At 58.8% G+C, this 12,878-nt stretch overlaps 1 protein-coding gene across 2 annotated transcripts in view; it reads left to right on the top strand.

Moving 5' to 3' along the window:
* Window positions 1-11,972, top strand: part of NPLOC4 (NPL4 homolog, ubiquitin recognition factor) — a 28,611-nt gene extending 16,639 nt beyond the window's left edge. For both annotated transcript variants that reach the window (XM_086623907.1, XM_086623908.1), the window contains exons 13-17: window positions 7,005-7,076; window positions 8,881-8,976; window positions 9,924-10,040; window positions 10,981-11,083; window positions 11,373-11,972. In XM_086623907.1, the coding sequence (XP_086480033.1) occupies window positions 7,005-7,076; window positions 8,881-8,976; window positions 9,924-10,040; window positions 10,981-11,083; window positions 11,373-11,530 (546 nt within the window). In that variant the 3' untranslated portion in view covers window positions 11,531-11,972. The remainder of the gene's footprint in view (window positions 1-7,004; window positions 7,077-8,880; window positions 8,977-9,923; window positions 10,041-10,980; window positions 11,084-11,372) is intronic.
* The last annotated feature ends 906 nt before the right edge of the window (window positions 11,973-12,878 follow it).

The raw sequence follows: 12,878 nt of genomic DNA, 5'->3' as shown, positions 1-12,878 counted from the left end.
GTGTCTGGAAACCAGTATGGCCAGCTCAGGAAGGGATGCCTTTGAGGTCTGAACTATTTTCGGTAGTAACCGTTCGCCACATGTCTGCAAAGTAATTGCATAAGCTCCGTTTCCCCCTCCTGAACGTGCTGTTGCCGTTTCCAGAGCAGCAGTAGCCGTTGGCTATCCGGCTTCTGAACGGGGCCTGCGGTGATCCGCCGAGAGCCCGTAGCAAGTGCTCTGGATTCGCCTCCTCCGCCGTATTTGTTGGCAGAGTTTGCCGTGCTTCTCCGTTGGTTTTGGTCCCCGGCTGAGTTCAGCTCCCTGCGCCGCACAGCCGTACGGTGGGCGCTCGCGCAGACGGCGCGGTGAAAGCGGTGGGTTCCTCATGGGATGCCAGGGATTTGCTCGGGTATGGCATGTGCTTACGGGCACCAGCTGGGCAGCAGATGCAGCAAAAGAGAGCGTAGTTCCTGCAGCAAGAGGAGAGACAGTCCTGTGCGTGCTGCTGCGCAACAAAAGGAAGGTGCCAAGGCTTTCGGAGCAAGGGCAGGACCGGGGTGCAGCCCAGCTTTCCTCTCTACGACTGGGATTACTGCCTGCACCCAGCTCCTCTTCTCAAGTCACAGTAAGCTCCAAAAACTGGTCCTGAGGAGCAGCGGGGGATACGTGAATCCAGAGCAGATCCAAGATACTTTGAGGTGAAGCACTGTGCAAGGGCGCTGCTGGTAACCTGTCTGCTGCGGTTTTCGGTCCAGCTCGTTAGTGATGAATGGACCGTCGTTACTCCCTTGGCACTTGCTTTTGGAGGTCCTCAGCCCCCCTGTATCTGTTAGAAACTTGGGGACAAGATCTCTGCGGTGACTAATAGCACCGATTCCCAAACGTGCGTATGTTGGTGCCCCACGAGCAAGGACAGAGGGATTAATTAATGGCACTGCTTGCCAGCTAATTAGCCATCCATCACCCAAGTTAGTTATCTCATTCTTGTCCGTGGCTGCTATTCACAGCCCGCTCAGCCTGCAGCGTCCTGCCGCCTGTGTCAAAGCTGTCCGGAGCGTAGGAAAAGCAAATACCTTCCTTCGGGACAACTGACAGGAGCGCGTTGTGCACCGGTGACGGAAATGGAGCTGGTCAGAACGCTCTCGTGTGCCCTGAACTGGGAAATGCTGGGTCTGGTGAATGAAACTCTCTTCCCCCTCCACCCCTCGATGCTGAACCACTGACTTGTTTTGACACCACCTGAAAAGGAGGAGCACCTCATGGCTAAGTTCAGCGCCGAAGAGGAAAGGTAGATGGAGTCCGTGCCCTTCTCCATAGCACGCAGACAGCTTCTCTTCGGAGCTGATAAGCCAGGTCCAATTTTAGATACAGCGGAGCTTGATTGTGCAAGGGCTGGCCCTGAGTGCAAAGATGAGATCACCTCCTGGCGCGCTGCGGTCCCGCTCCGGAGAAGCCCGTGCTGTGCCACAGTCAGGGTGCAGCCTCGCAGGAGGTCCCGCAGGTCTGTGTCCCACATGTGGGCCACCCTGGGCGTTGGGAGCAGCAGGAAGCCGGTGGGTGTTCCCAGAAGGGCTTCGCTCCCACCCGTAATCTGAAGCAGGGAGATAAACAAAACGCTAACTGATGGCTCCAGCTTTCTGTGGAAATTTCCATGAACCACTGATTCACTGGGTCGGGCCGCAGCGTGTCTCGTATGTTTTATAACTTCCATCCCTAATTGCCTTTCTCATGATGTGCTCAAGGAGGGCTCGAGGACTGCTCTGGCGGGTGTGATTGTCCTTCAGCCTTGAACGTGTTTGGCTGTAGCATCTCTTAATTTTTTTTAAATGTTCTTAAATCAACGGAAAGCTTAGTCACTCCTGGCTCTGAAAACCTTTGGGGTCTCATTAAAGGCGTGAGGCTTGAGGTCAGAGACACTACCTCATAGTTACTGGGTTGGTGACAGCGATGGTGTCAAAGCGCTGGTTAAACGCAGCGTGAGGAGCAGGAGTCCGGCGCTCGGCCGTGGAGGACGCAGCACCCTGCTCCCCCTTTCTCCGCTGAAACCGCGGGAGCCGAGCAGCTCCGTCCCCAGCCCTCGATGTGGGGGTTCCTCTCTGTGCTGCCCACCCCACCCCAAGCTAGCTTTGGGCAGAAAGCTGCACTTTTGAGTAGTTGCTGCATCTTTCTCAGACTGAGAAGCTATCACTGGTAGAGAAAAGTCATAGAATCATAGAACCATAGAATCACAGAATGGTTTGGGCTGGAAGGGACCTCAAAGATCATCCAGTTCCAACGCCCCTGCCATGGGCAGGGACACCCTCCACTACACCAGGTTGCCCAAAGCCCCATCCAACCTGGCCTTGAACACTTCCAGGGATGGGGCAGCCACAGCTTCTCTGGGCAACCTGTGTAATATGCCAGCTTTCCTTTGAAAAGCCCTTTAGGATGAAAGGAGCTATGCAAAGTTATTCTGGTTGGATGGGAAGCAGAAGGCTGATGCTGGTGTAGTGTGGGTGTGTTTATAGAACAGGCACAAGGCAAAACCTGTGGAACTCTCGTAGCTGTCTACGGCAGCGCAAGGCAGTAGGATCACCTCCGGCGTTGAGACATCTCTAGCGAAGTGTAAGCCAACGACTGTGCTTCGGAGGAGATGCTCAGAGGAGATGTCTTGTACCTCTGCTCGCAGGAGGTGGGGTTACTTTGGGCATAACTGTTAAAAAAATGCATCTGGATGGGCACTGGTGCAGGGACCTGCGCTGCAGGGAGGGGAGCAGCAGCTTCTGGGACTTCGCTGCGCAGGCAAAGAGGTGCCTGGGAAGAGAGGAACGGCTGTCTTTGGTCAGAGAGCAGTTTTTCCACCGTTTGCACCAGGTTTTCAGTTTGTGGGGTGGGAGCAGGGGCTACCATGTCCCCTGGGGCCGCAGCTGTTCCTGCCTGAACGTGACTCGCCTCCATGGCGTGTTAGCGGAGGTGGGCTTTTCGTCCATGGAAACTGGAAAAACAATGGCACCAGCATTGTCCTGCCTCAGTCCTGAGGCGTCTTTCCTGAGCCTCTAGCCTTGTGATTTCTGTATTTCTTTACCACTCTCTTTGTGTTGGCCACTAGCCCTGCTGCTCAGAGGAGCCACCCCGGTGGAATTGGCAATATGCGCTTTCCTGGCTTGTGAAAGCTCGAGTTCTGCTCTAGCGTGAAAGTCCAGGGCTTTGGGGACCGTGACTCCAAGTTGCTTTGCTCCGAGATGCCTCTCCAGGTAAGATCAGCCAGAAGGAAGAAAACATCCCCCTCGGCCTCCCGGCTTGTCTGCGGAGCGTCACGGTGCCGTGCTCTTTCCAAGTCGAACGTTGCACAACCGGCACGTGCTTCTTGGCGAGTTCAGTGCGGTGCAAGTCATGGAGGAGTCGCTCTTGTCGAGAAGAGGCACGCAGACCGGGGTAACCGCTCTCTGTGCGAGTACAGACGACGATGGTGCAGTGGCCGCTTCACTTCAGCGGGGTGAGGGAGAGCCCGGATGATTATTGCTCACAGACATTCTCCATTCCCTGTCTTCTGCCCTCGAGAAGCCTCCTTTGGCCATCTGGTTCTAGAAAATGCCCACATCGATTTTGATTTCACTAAGAATATACCTTCCATGGGCTGGTGTTCAGAGCTGAAGTTGCTCGTGAGCGGTGCCCAGCACCCGCGCCGGGTGCGATCCGTCTCGCTGGGCTCCCTGCGCTCCGAGCTGCTGTCCGCCTGCTCCACGCAGAGCTGCCATGCTCTGCTCCACGACTGGCTTCGTGGGCATCTCAACCTCCCACCACATGGAGGAAAGAGCTTGCTGTGTTTTACAGACCCTTCGGAACACCCGAAAAATTGGATTTTGGGGCTGGCTGGCTTTGTCTCTTACCACAGGTATTTGTGTCAGCTCAGAGCAGACACGAAGGTGTCATCCTTGCAATGAATTGCGTTTTACAGCTGCCCTAATGTTCCCCCAGAGTTTCTTTTGGGATGGTGTAGGACGAAAGCCCTTTACAACGGCAGTGGTGGTGTGAAGGCAGAGCCCTTTGTCCTCGCAGAGCCCTGTGTGCACATTGTGCATTTACAACAACCAAGATGGTGTCTGGGCTTTGGCTTGTCGTTTGTCAGGAGAGACCTGAGCCACGGCACTGCTTTTATTAGAGCCGGAAGGGACCTCTGAGCCAGCCTGTCTCCAGTGGTGCTTCCACCTGTTTGCTTTGAAACCCCCTTCCCAGGGAAAACACGATAGCCCGGCTGCGGGGGACTGCTCACGGTGAAGGGCTTCCCCTGGCTGGCCTCCTACCGAGGGCTCATGTTGGATGGAAAAGCCTACTTAGCCTTAAACATCCCAGCTGCTCTGGGGAGGAGGATGCTCCGTTAGCTCCGGAGGAGTCTCCTGAGAAGGGCTTCAACTCTCGCCGACCTATCACTCACTCGGAGAAAAGTCGCTTCGTTTCTGCGCGTCAGCCGCCCTGTCCGTGCGAGGGGGCAGGAGTGCCTGGTGGAGCTCCTGGAAATCGGCAGAGGGAAGAGTGAGGCCAGGATTTATTAACACATGGATAGGACAGGCAGCTGCTCGGCTCCACGGTACCTTCACCAGAGGGGACCCGTGGGGAAGAGTGACGGTGCGGGATGCCGGCGGCCGACCACCCCTGGGGCACGGAGCCGGAGCTCCCTCCTGGCCAGCAGCCACCCGGGCTCCTCGCTCAGCTGCTCCCTTCACCCTCGATGGAAAATCCCGAAGCCACCCAAAAGCCTTTCCCGCTGCCGCGGTGTCGCAGAGGTGTGCGACGCCGCCAACCATGCTCCCTGCGGGCGCATCCATCCTTCTCCCTGTTCGACCTCATCCGTTTGCAGCTCCTGCCCCGAACAGGGGTTCGAAAGGCTCTAATCCAAACGCCTGATGCAATCTCCAGTTTGCTCCTGTCTTCGGGATGATTCCTTGTCCAAATCCTCCAGGCCTTGCTGCTTGATTTTCGTCCAGGAGCCAAATACTTGCACCTCCGTTAACCCCTTCCTGACCTCCCTTGGGGGTGGTTGCCACTGGGCATTGATGGTTTTGGGGGTCTCGGGCTCTGGGGCTGCAGCTGAGAGGCGCTGCTGGGGCCCTGGTGACTTCCGAGTTCAGGATGAAGATGTCTTTCTTCCAGCAATTCTCCCAGCTTGACGTTTGTTAAGGCCTTTAAAATGTAATTGCCTAATAAAACAGTGCGTGGGGGTTGGAGGAGAGCGCCGGCATTGGCGGGGGGGCTTCTCTGGCTGGGGAGGGGCAGCGTCGGGACACGTCCTCGGCGGAGGGGAGCGAGGTTCCCCTTCGGTAGGAGCAGTCCAGTGCCTGTCTCGGAGGCCTCAGCAGCGTGACGTTAAAAAGAAGGCATTTAACATGGAAATCCCCAGAGGCGGAGATTAAAGCGAACAGGTGCTGGAAAAATGTTTCTGCATATTAGAACTTAATTAGATTTGAAAATGAATTCCAGATGGGCTAATTACGTGTGAGTTGTTGCAGGTTCTTTCTTGCAGGGGCAGGGTTGTGTTTGGGAAGCTGATTCGGTCTGATTGGATTTGATTCCCGACTCCTGCGGTATCGCCGCGATCTAGCGGCAGGTTAGCTCTCGGGTCCTGTGATCTCCCCAAAAAGGCTCCGTGTCTCCTCCTGCTCCTGTCAGAGCCAGAGAGATCTGAGGCCACGAGCCACCAGGCTTGTTGCTGAAATAACCACAGGGCCAACAACCTGTCATGTTCCAGGAGAAAAGATCCTTATCGGGATTGCTTTTAAAAGGAGCTTCAAAGACTGGAAGGTAGATTTTCTTTTTTTTTTTTTTAGATTTTTTTACAAAGGGAACCATTCTTAGGGACAGAGGATGCTTGGGGAGGGGGCTGGGGAAGGGGGGCTGTTGCCTGGAGGGGAGCAGCGTGCCGGAGCCTGCTGGGGCGATACTGGGAGTGCAGAGCGTGAGAGCGGGGCGCTGGCTGCCGCACCGCATACCTGTGCTGGGCAAATAGGAGCGTCACCGAGAGCAGCGCCGATAGCCGGGAGTGGTGTGCCCCAGGAGGAGCCACTGCTCGGGAGAGGAGGGTGTCAGCCGTGGGCCACTCATCCCAATGCACGGTGCTGGCTGGCTCAGCCCGAGGAACGCCGCTCGGAACGTCGCGGGGGTCACGGCCGCTTGCCGAGAGGTGTTGGGGTGATGGCTGTGCCGGCGTGCGGCGGCTCCGGGTCTACCTCCAGCCACTGGGACTCAGTGTAAACTTTAATGTAGGGTCCCTGATTGGAAATTATGGGTGTATGATTTATATGGGGCTCAATGAATGATTAATAACATGTTCAGGGATGATTTAGGCAGGGAAGTACAACCCCCTCTTACAGAATCTGTAATGAAAAGCGTCAGTTCTCATGGATTTATTTCTGAAGCTGTGTTTGAACTCGGCGTGTTTGACATAAATCACGTCTAATTGTCATTTCATGATTAATGAACATATGCTGGCCGTTTCTCTCCATAATTAAACTTTACATTCAATTCGCCTGGCAAAGCAAAACAAGTTTATGCGTTGTGATGTGCTGGCTCTTCAGGTCTGTGCCTGAGAAAGTGCCTGGATTTTCAATTCCCAGGCGAGAGCCAGATGAGAGACTCGCGGCCGGTTCTGCAGGAAGTCAGGTTTGCGGTGGCGGGGGAGGCAGACGTGGCACAGTCCCTCCCTTTTAGGACAGTACTGCTCCTTAGGTGGCATTTACATTCCTTAGGTGCTGCCGGGCACCGCTCCGGTGGTGATGGCTGAGGCAGGGAAGACCAAGGTGGTTTGTGACCATGCACTCCCTTGGCTCACGAGGAGACCGCGGGCCCGGCTTACGGAGCTACCGGGATCTCCAGGAGCTGCAGAGATTCAGGCAGCTCTGCAGCACCCAGCCACATAAGAGCAGGTCCTTCTCTACACCCTTAGCCATCTGCCAGATCCCTGGGCTCCTGCATGGGCACCTCCAGGGCAGGATCTCTTAGGCATCACACTTCCGTGCTGAGGAATAATAAGACTCTTCTTCTTTCAGGACATAGACAAGTTTGGCAACGAGATCACGCAGCTGGCTCGCCCGCTCCCGGTTGAGTACCTCATCATAGATGTAAGTATTTGTTGCACTTGTTTGCTTGCAGCAGGAGATGGTCAGGGTGGAGCAAAGTTCTTAACCCACCTCTAAAATTCGCGTTGCAGGTGATTCATAGGACAGATTTTCTTTCCTTCTCCTTTTCCCTCTGCTGCCAGGCGTTTCTAGCACAGAGGTTGGTGCGCTCTGGGGTAACCGCAGCGCTCCTTGGGATCTGCGTGGTGCCAGGGAACACCCTTGCTTCCTGGGAATCACAGAATGGTTTGGGTTGGAAGGGACCTTAAAGGTCATCTAGTTCCAACCCCCAGGAAGGCATTGCCTGGTGTCTCATCACGGCTCCGGACTGGCACGTAGCCACGCGGCAGGGGAAGCAGCCAGCCCCACGGACACGTGTGCTGGGCACTACCTCACGGGGAGCTAATTAGGGAGCTCCAGTTGTCTGTCTCTTAGCAGCAATTAAGAATCCAGCTCCTTTTAGTGACTCAGCAGACCAGGTTCGTTGTACAGAAATGCCTTTTCTTGGGGGAGGGAGTTGACGCCACAGCACAGCTTGGCTGCTGCCTGCCCGCGAGCAAGCGCTGCCAGGCGCTGGGGCACGGCTCTGCCCTTTGGCTTGAAAACAAACTTACGGTGTGGAAGGCAGGAAGGCAAATAATTCAGATGACAGATGATATTGCTGGAGTTAGAGGTGGTGCCAATAACGATTAAGTCCACCCGGAGCAACTGGTCTGGTCCAGCTGCCCCTGGCACAGGTGGTGTCCTGCGGGCACAGGGAAGCTGGCAGCCAGGAGGCTCGTCCTTCTTCCCCGTGTACTATCTGCCGGGTGTATCGCTTATCAGAGCGGCGCTCGGGCTGACGCTGCGACGTGTGACTCACGCAGAGAAATGTCGTGTCCGGAACAACGGGCCCATTGTGCGGAGCCCTCGGACGCCCTGTGCCAGTCGGCAGCACCAGAGCATATTTATTACTCAAGTAGTAAAGGCATCTGTTCCCAGGCTACCTGGAGTGTAATTAAGATGAAAACAGATTGATGGAATGTGCATTTAGGAGCAGTCTGGGAAGCTGTTTTGTTTTGTCTCTTAAAAGGAAGGGGAAGAGGAAAAAAAAAAAAGGGCATTATTCCAGTTGGTACCATCCTGGCAGGTGTTTCTGGTTACAAAGGGCCTCGCCGACTGGGTGGTAACTGACACCAAAGCTTTAAAGCCCCCAGAATCAGGACTGGTAGCCCAAACTGGGGCTTGTGAGCTCAGTAGGTAGCCCAAACGCTGGCTTGTGAGCTCAGTAACGCTCACAAGTGCTGTATGACCCCGTTCCCCATCCCGTTGGCACAGGGGGCAGGGAGGAGGCAGGGTTGGTGCACGCTGAGCACGGGCTGGCTCTGCTCAATGGAGTGCAAAGGTGTTTCATTGGCAGCCATTCCAGCCCCGGCCGGAGCAGCACGGTCCCCTGGCTGCGCCGTGGCCGGGCACAGGGGCTGTGCTTTGCCCATCGTCCCCTGGGGTTATGGTGGCCCCCGGGACAACACCCCCAGCAGCAGCCGCCACCTGGCGTGGGGCAGAGTCCCGGTGGCGTTTGCAGAGAGGGATGTTCTCCAGGGCATCGTCAGGACCGAGCTGGGCACTTCTCCCTCCAGCTCCGCTAGAAACCGTTGCCAGAAGCTCGGGGGGTGCTGGCTGGAATTACCACGTTGATTTTAAAAGCCGTCAGCAGATCCCTGCTGCAGGTGCCTCCCTGCCGCGGTGGCCGTCGGCTCTCGGAGCCTCCCGTCCCGCGTGCCTCTCCTGCCGTCAGCGCTCTCATCCTCCTTTCTTCGATTTTTAGATTACGACAACTTTCCCCAAGGATCCAGTCTACACTTTTTCTATTTCTCAAAACCCGTTCCCCATCGAGAACCGGGATGTGCTGGGAGAAACGCAGGTAAGGAGTGATGTGTCCCAAAGCTGCCGTTAGTGCGGAACGTGCAGGAGGGGCAGACGACCCGTCTCATCGCTGCACCCGTGCCCTGACATCGCCCCGGCACGGGTCAGTCTGGCACTTGCCAAATGCACCCGCGTGCCAAGCGGCCGGCGGGACACCGCGTTCCCCACCTGCTTGGGGACAGGGCTCCTCGCCCCGTGCCGGGGCTGGCGCCTCCCAGGTGGCACCAAAGAGGGTGGGGGGCTCTGGTGGCAGCACGGGACCTGCAGAGCGGGACAGGGGTCTGTTGCTCCGGCTCCTGGAGCACCGACTCCTCTTCCCGGATGGATTTTTAAGACACGGAGGAGGGCGGTAGCGTTGAGCAGAGGCAGCTGCCGCGCAGCTCGAGGCGCTCGCTGGGTCGTGCCAGCGCACAGAAAGCTCAAGTTGCTTTAAAGCAGCAGCAGCTCGTTCCTCTAAGGAGGCCAAGCCAAAGATGCCGAAGGCTTCTCCCAAAAGCCATCACGAGATGGAGGGTCGCTGCCTGTCGGGGCTCTGTCGGCAGAGCGGGAGAGGTTGGCTGTGCAACACCAGCTTCTGTCCTTGTTTCAGGATGCTCTGAGTTCAAGAGCAGAGAAAAAGAGGGAGTTGGGGAAGAAGGGGCTGCGTTGTCCTCATCTGCCTCTTTTCCCGAGGGCTGCGGCGTTGAGCGGAGCTGAGCGGCCTCTGCTCAGCACCTCCTGGGTCTGGGATCCGTTTGGTGTGTGCAGGGGTGTTCAGGTGCTCGGGGAAGGGAGCTGCTGTGGGCCCGAGGCTCTTGTTCTCTGATTTTTGGGAAGGTCTCTGCACATGGCTGCCGATGCCCCAAGAGACAGGAATGTTACGGTGTCCGTTACGGATCCGAATAGGAAAATCAAGTTACCACGTGGGGGATGTGACTTCTCTTTATTGCTTTCCCCTCTCTGTAGGACTTCCACAGCTTGGCCACGTACCTGTCCCAAAATACTTCCTCCGTTTTCCTAGACATCATTTCCGACTTCCATCTGCTCCTCTTCCTGGTCACGAACGAGGTCATGCCTCTGCGGGTACGTAACGAGGAGGAAAGGGTCATGTCGGCGCCGCCGTCCCCAGGGCCCTCAGCTCCTCGCATGTGCCACTTCTGTGCGTGGAGGGCAGCAACCCAGCCTGCCCCCGGGCACGTCCCCCGGCAGGGGCACCCGCCGCTGCCCCAGCGCCGCCTCTTCCAGCCTGAGCTGTTGGGAGAAGGTTTAAAAAGTGAAACCCAAGTCCTGGATCAGACCGAGAGCTCTCGGCGCGGCTTGGCACAGCGAGGGGGTGGCGGTTGTTCGCACGGTCGCAGACCGGACAGAGCCAACTTGTCTGCAGCTCCGAGAGCTGGAAACGTTTTTAAAAACATCTCGGAATCTGAAATTCCTGTCGTTAACGATAACGAGATCAGAGCCCCCCAGATCTCGCTGAGGCCAACGGCTTCCTGGCTGCGCAGCTCTGCCTCGCTTGGCCGGGCGCCGGGAGCATCCGCCGGGCCTCGGCGGCGTGAGCGGCACCGCCAGCAGAAGGGGCCACGTGTTTGCCAGAGGCGCCGAGCAACTGCGCCTGTGCGGGGCGGCCGGGCTGATCCTGGGCAGCTGGAGATCAGGCCGGGGCCGCCTGCGTGGCCGGAGCCTCCGGCACAGCGGGTTTGCACCACCGAGAGCCGGGCAGAGCCCGCGGCATCCTGCACGGGCAGCGCGGCGGTCGGCCGCAGCCCGGTGAGGTGGTAACGCCTCCGCGCAGAGGAAAAGGGGCGTTTGGGTTTTGGGAGGGGTCGCTGAATGCCAGGGGGAGCAGAAGGGGCACACTGCACCGTGTTCCCTGCCAGTGAAAGCCAAAGGGGCAGCGGCTCAGCCTCGCGGCTCTGCTGTGCCATGGCCGGTGGAGAAGGGCAGGGAGGCACTTTCCTGGGCATGGCTCCAGCCTGGGTGCCGGAGGAGCATCCAGCACTGACTTCCCTCTTCTGGCTTCCAGGACAGCATCAGCTTGTTGCTGGAAGCTGTGAGGACCAAGAACGAGGAGCTGGCACAGACCTGGAAGAAATCAGAGCAGTGGGCCACCATCGAGCAGCTCTGCAGTAAGAGAGGAGGGTCCTGGGGGGAAGCGGGTCCCGTGCCCTCGGCTGGGGCCGGGCTGAGCGGGTGGGTGGCGGTGGGAGGAAAGCTCTTCCTGGGTCCCAAGCAGTCCCTGCTGCATGGAGCAGGGCTGGGCTGGGCTGGGAGGTGCTGAGATCTGCCACCCCCAGGGTGCCAGCCTTGGGGAGGCGGGCAGCATCTCAGCCTGGGTTGAGATAGGAAATTGGCTCTGGGTTCAGGCAGAGGGACCTGAACTCTGCCACTGCTCTGACTGGGCTCTTTCTCTTGCAGGCACCGTCGGGGTCCAGATCTCCGGGCTGCAGGAGTACGGTGCCATGGGCGGCTCGGCGCACGCCGCAGCGGCAGCCATGTGGGCCTGCCAGCACTGCACCTTCATGAACCAGCCGGGCACGGACCACTGCGAGATGTGCAGCCTGCCGCGCACCTAGCCGCGCTGGCACGGCGGCAGGCGCCAATACAGAGCAAACCCCCGCGCAGCAGGAGTGGTGCTTGTCCCCTCCCCGCTTCCCTCCCGCTTCCCCCCATCATGCCCACCCCGGGGCGCAGGGCTGGGCAGGGGGGCCCCAGCCCTCCCCTCCAGTTACTCCTCACTCCCTTTCAGGGGCAGCCCCGTAGTGGCAGCAGGAGCCGGGCACCCTGGCTTTATCTCGATGCCAACCCCCAGCCTGGGCAACCAATGCTTAAGCTCAGCCTTCGCCCTGTGGGGCTGGGCTGTCCCCTTGCCACCCTCAGCTGCTGTGCCAGCCTGCTCCTGGGTGGGCACTGGGGGCCTGTGGCTAGCCAGAGTCCCTCTCTCCCTGCCCGCTTGCCCGCCCAAAGCAGCTTCCTAGCATAGCAGAGGTGACGGGGAGGCTTCAGCATCTCCCTGCCCGCAGCTTTGCTCCCCTTTCCCTGCCCGCGTGGGTCGCTGCCGCCAGCCCTGGGTGCCCGGGTACCGACAGCTTTCGCGCTAAACGGCCCAGGCAGGGCGAGCAGACGGCTGTTAACGGCGCTGGGCCAGACGGCAGCTCTGCCAGGCTGGGCCCCGCGCGCTGGCAGCGTTCCCGGAGCAGGATGGCCCTCCCCTTGGCACCGGGTAAGGGGTGGGTGTGTGCCAGCTCTGGGCTTGGCACCGCTCCCGCGGCGTGCACGGGGCTGAGCCGCGCTCGCTCCCTTTCATGTGGCAGAGACGTTTCAGCACCCAGCAGTATGTGCTGGGGCTGGCACGTGCACAAATGCCAGCTGGGTGCCCCCCACGTCCTTCCTGCTCACCGTGGGGGCTGTGGGAGGGGTGCCCCCTTCCCCGTGTGCCATGTCACCCCGCAGAGAGCGGTTTGGCTGCCGGGAAAGGTGCGAGGCACCTTGGGCAGCAGCTCGTCCCCTCCTGTGGAGCGAGGCTGTGTGGCGGGAGCCATGTAACTCGGGCACCCACCTCGCCTCCCTTGTGCCCTGGCACTGCGAGGGAGCTGGCCCCTGCAGCTGGCACCTTCCCCCGTGCCCACATCCCTTCTGACCACATCCTCCCTGGTGCGGGGCTGGAGCTGCTGGGGGTCGGGCCATGCTCTTGCTGCTCTCTCCCCTCTTTAGAGCCTGGCTGGGGGCTGCCTGGTGCCAGGCTGCCAGGGGCCGGACACTGTTGGGGCTGGGGAGGGGTCAGGTAGATGCTTGCAGTGCCCCAGGGGGTCAGCCCTCTTGCAGGGCCTCGGACCCGCTGCCCCAGCCTGGAAGCCCCCTGCCCTGGTGCTGTGGGTTCAGGCCTTGGTTAAATCCCTGGGGCACTGGTGCCAGCACTGCCCT

The sequence above is a fragment of the Tauraco erythrolophus genome, chromosome 20, assembly GCF_009769465.1.
Source record: "Tauraco erythrolophus isolate bTauEry1 chromosome 20, bTauEry1.pri, whole genome shotgun sequence".
Classification (NCBI taxonomy): Eukaryota; Metazoa; Chordata; class Aves; order Musophagiformes; family Musophagidae; genus Tauraco; species Tauraco erythrolophus.
Note: the sequence above shows the minus strand (reverse complement) of the source record. Positions and strands in the feature narration are given on the sequence as shown.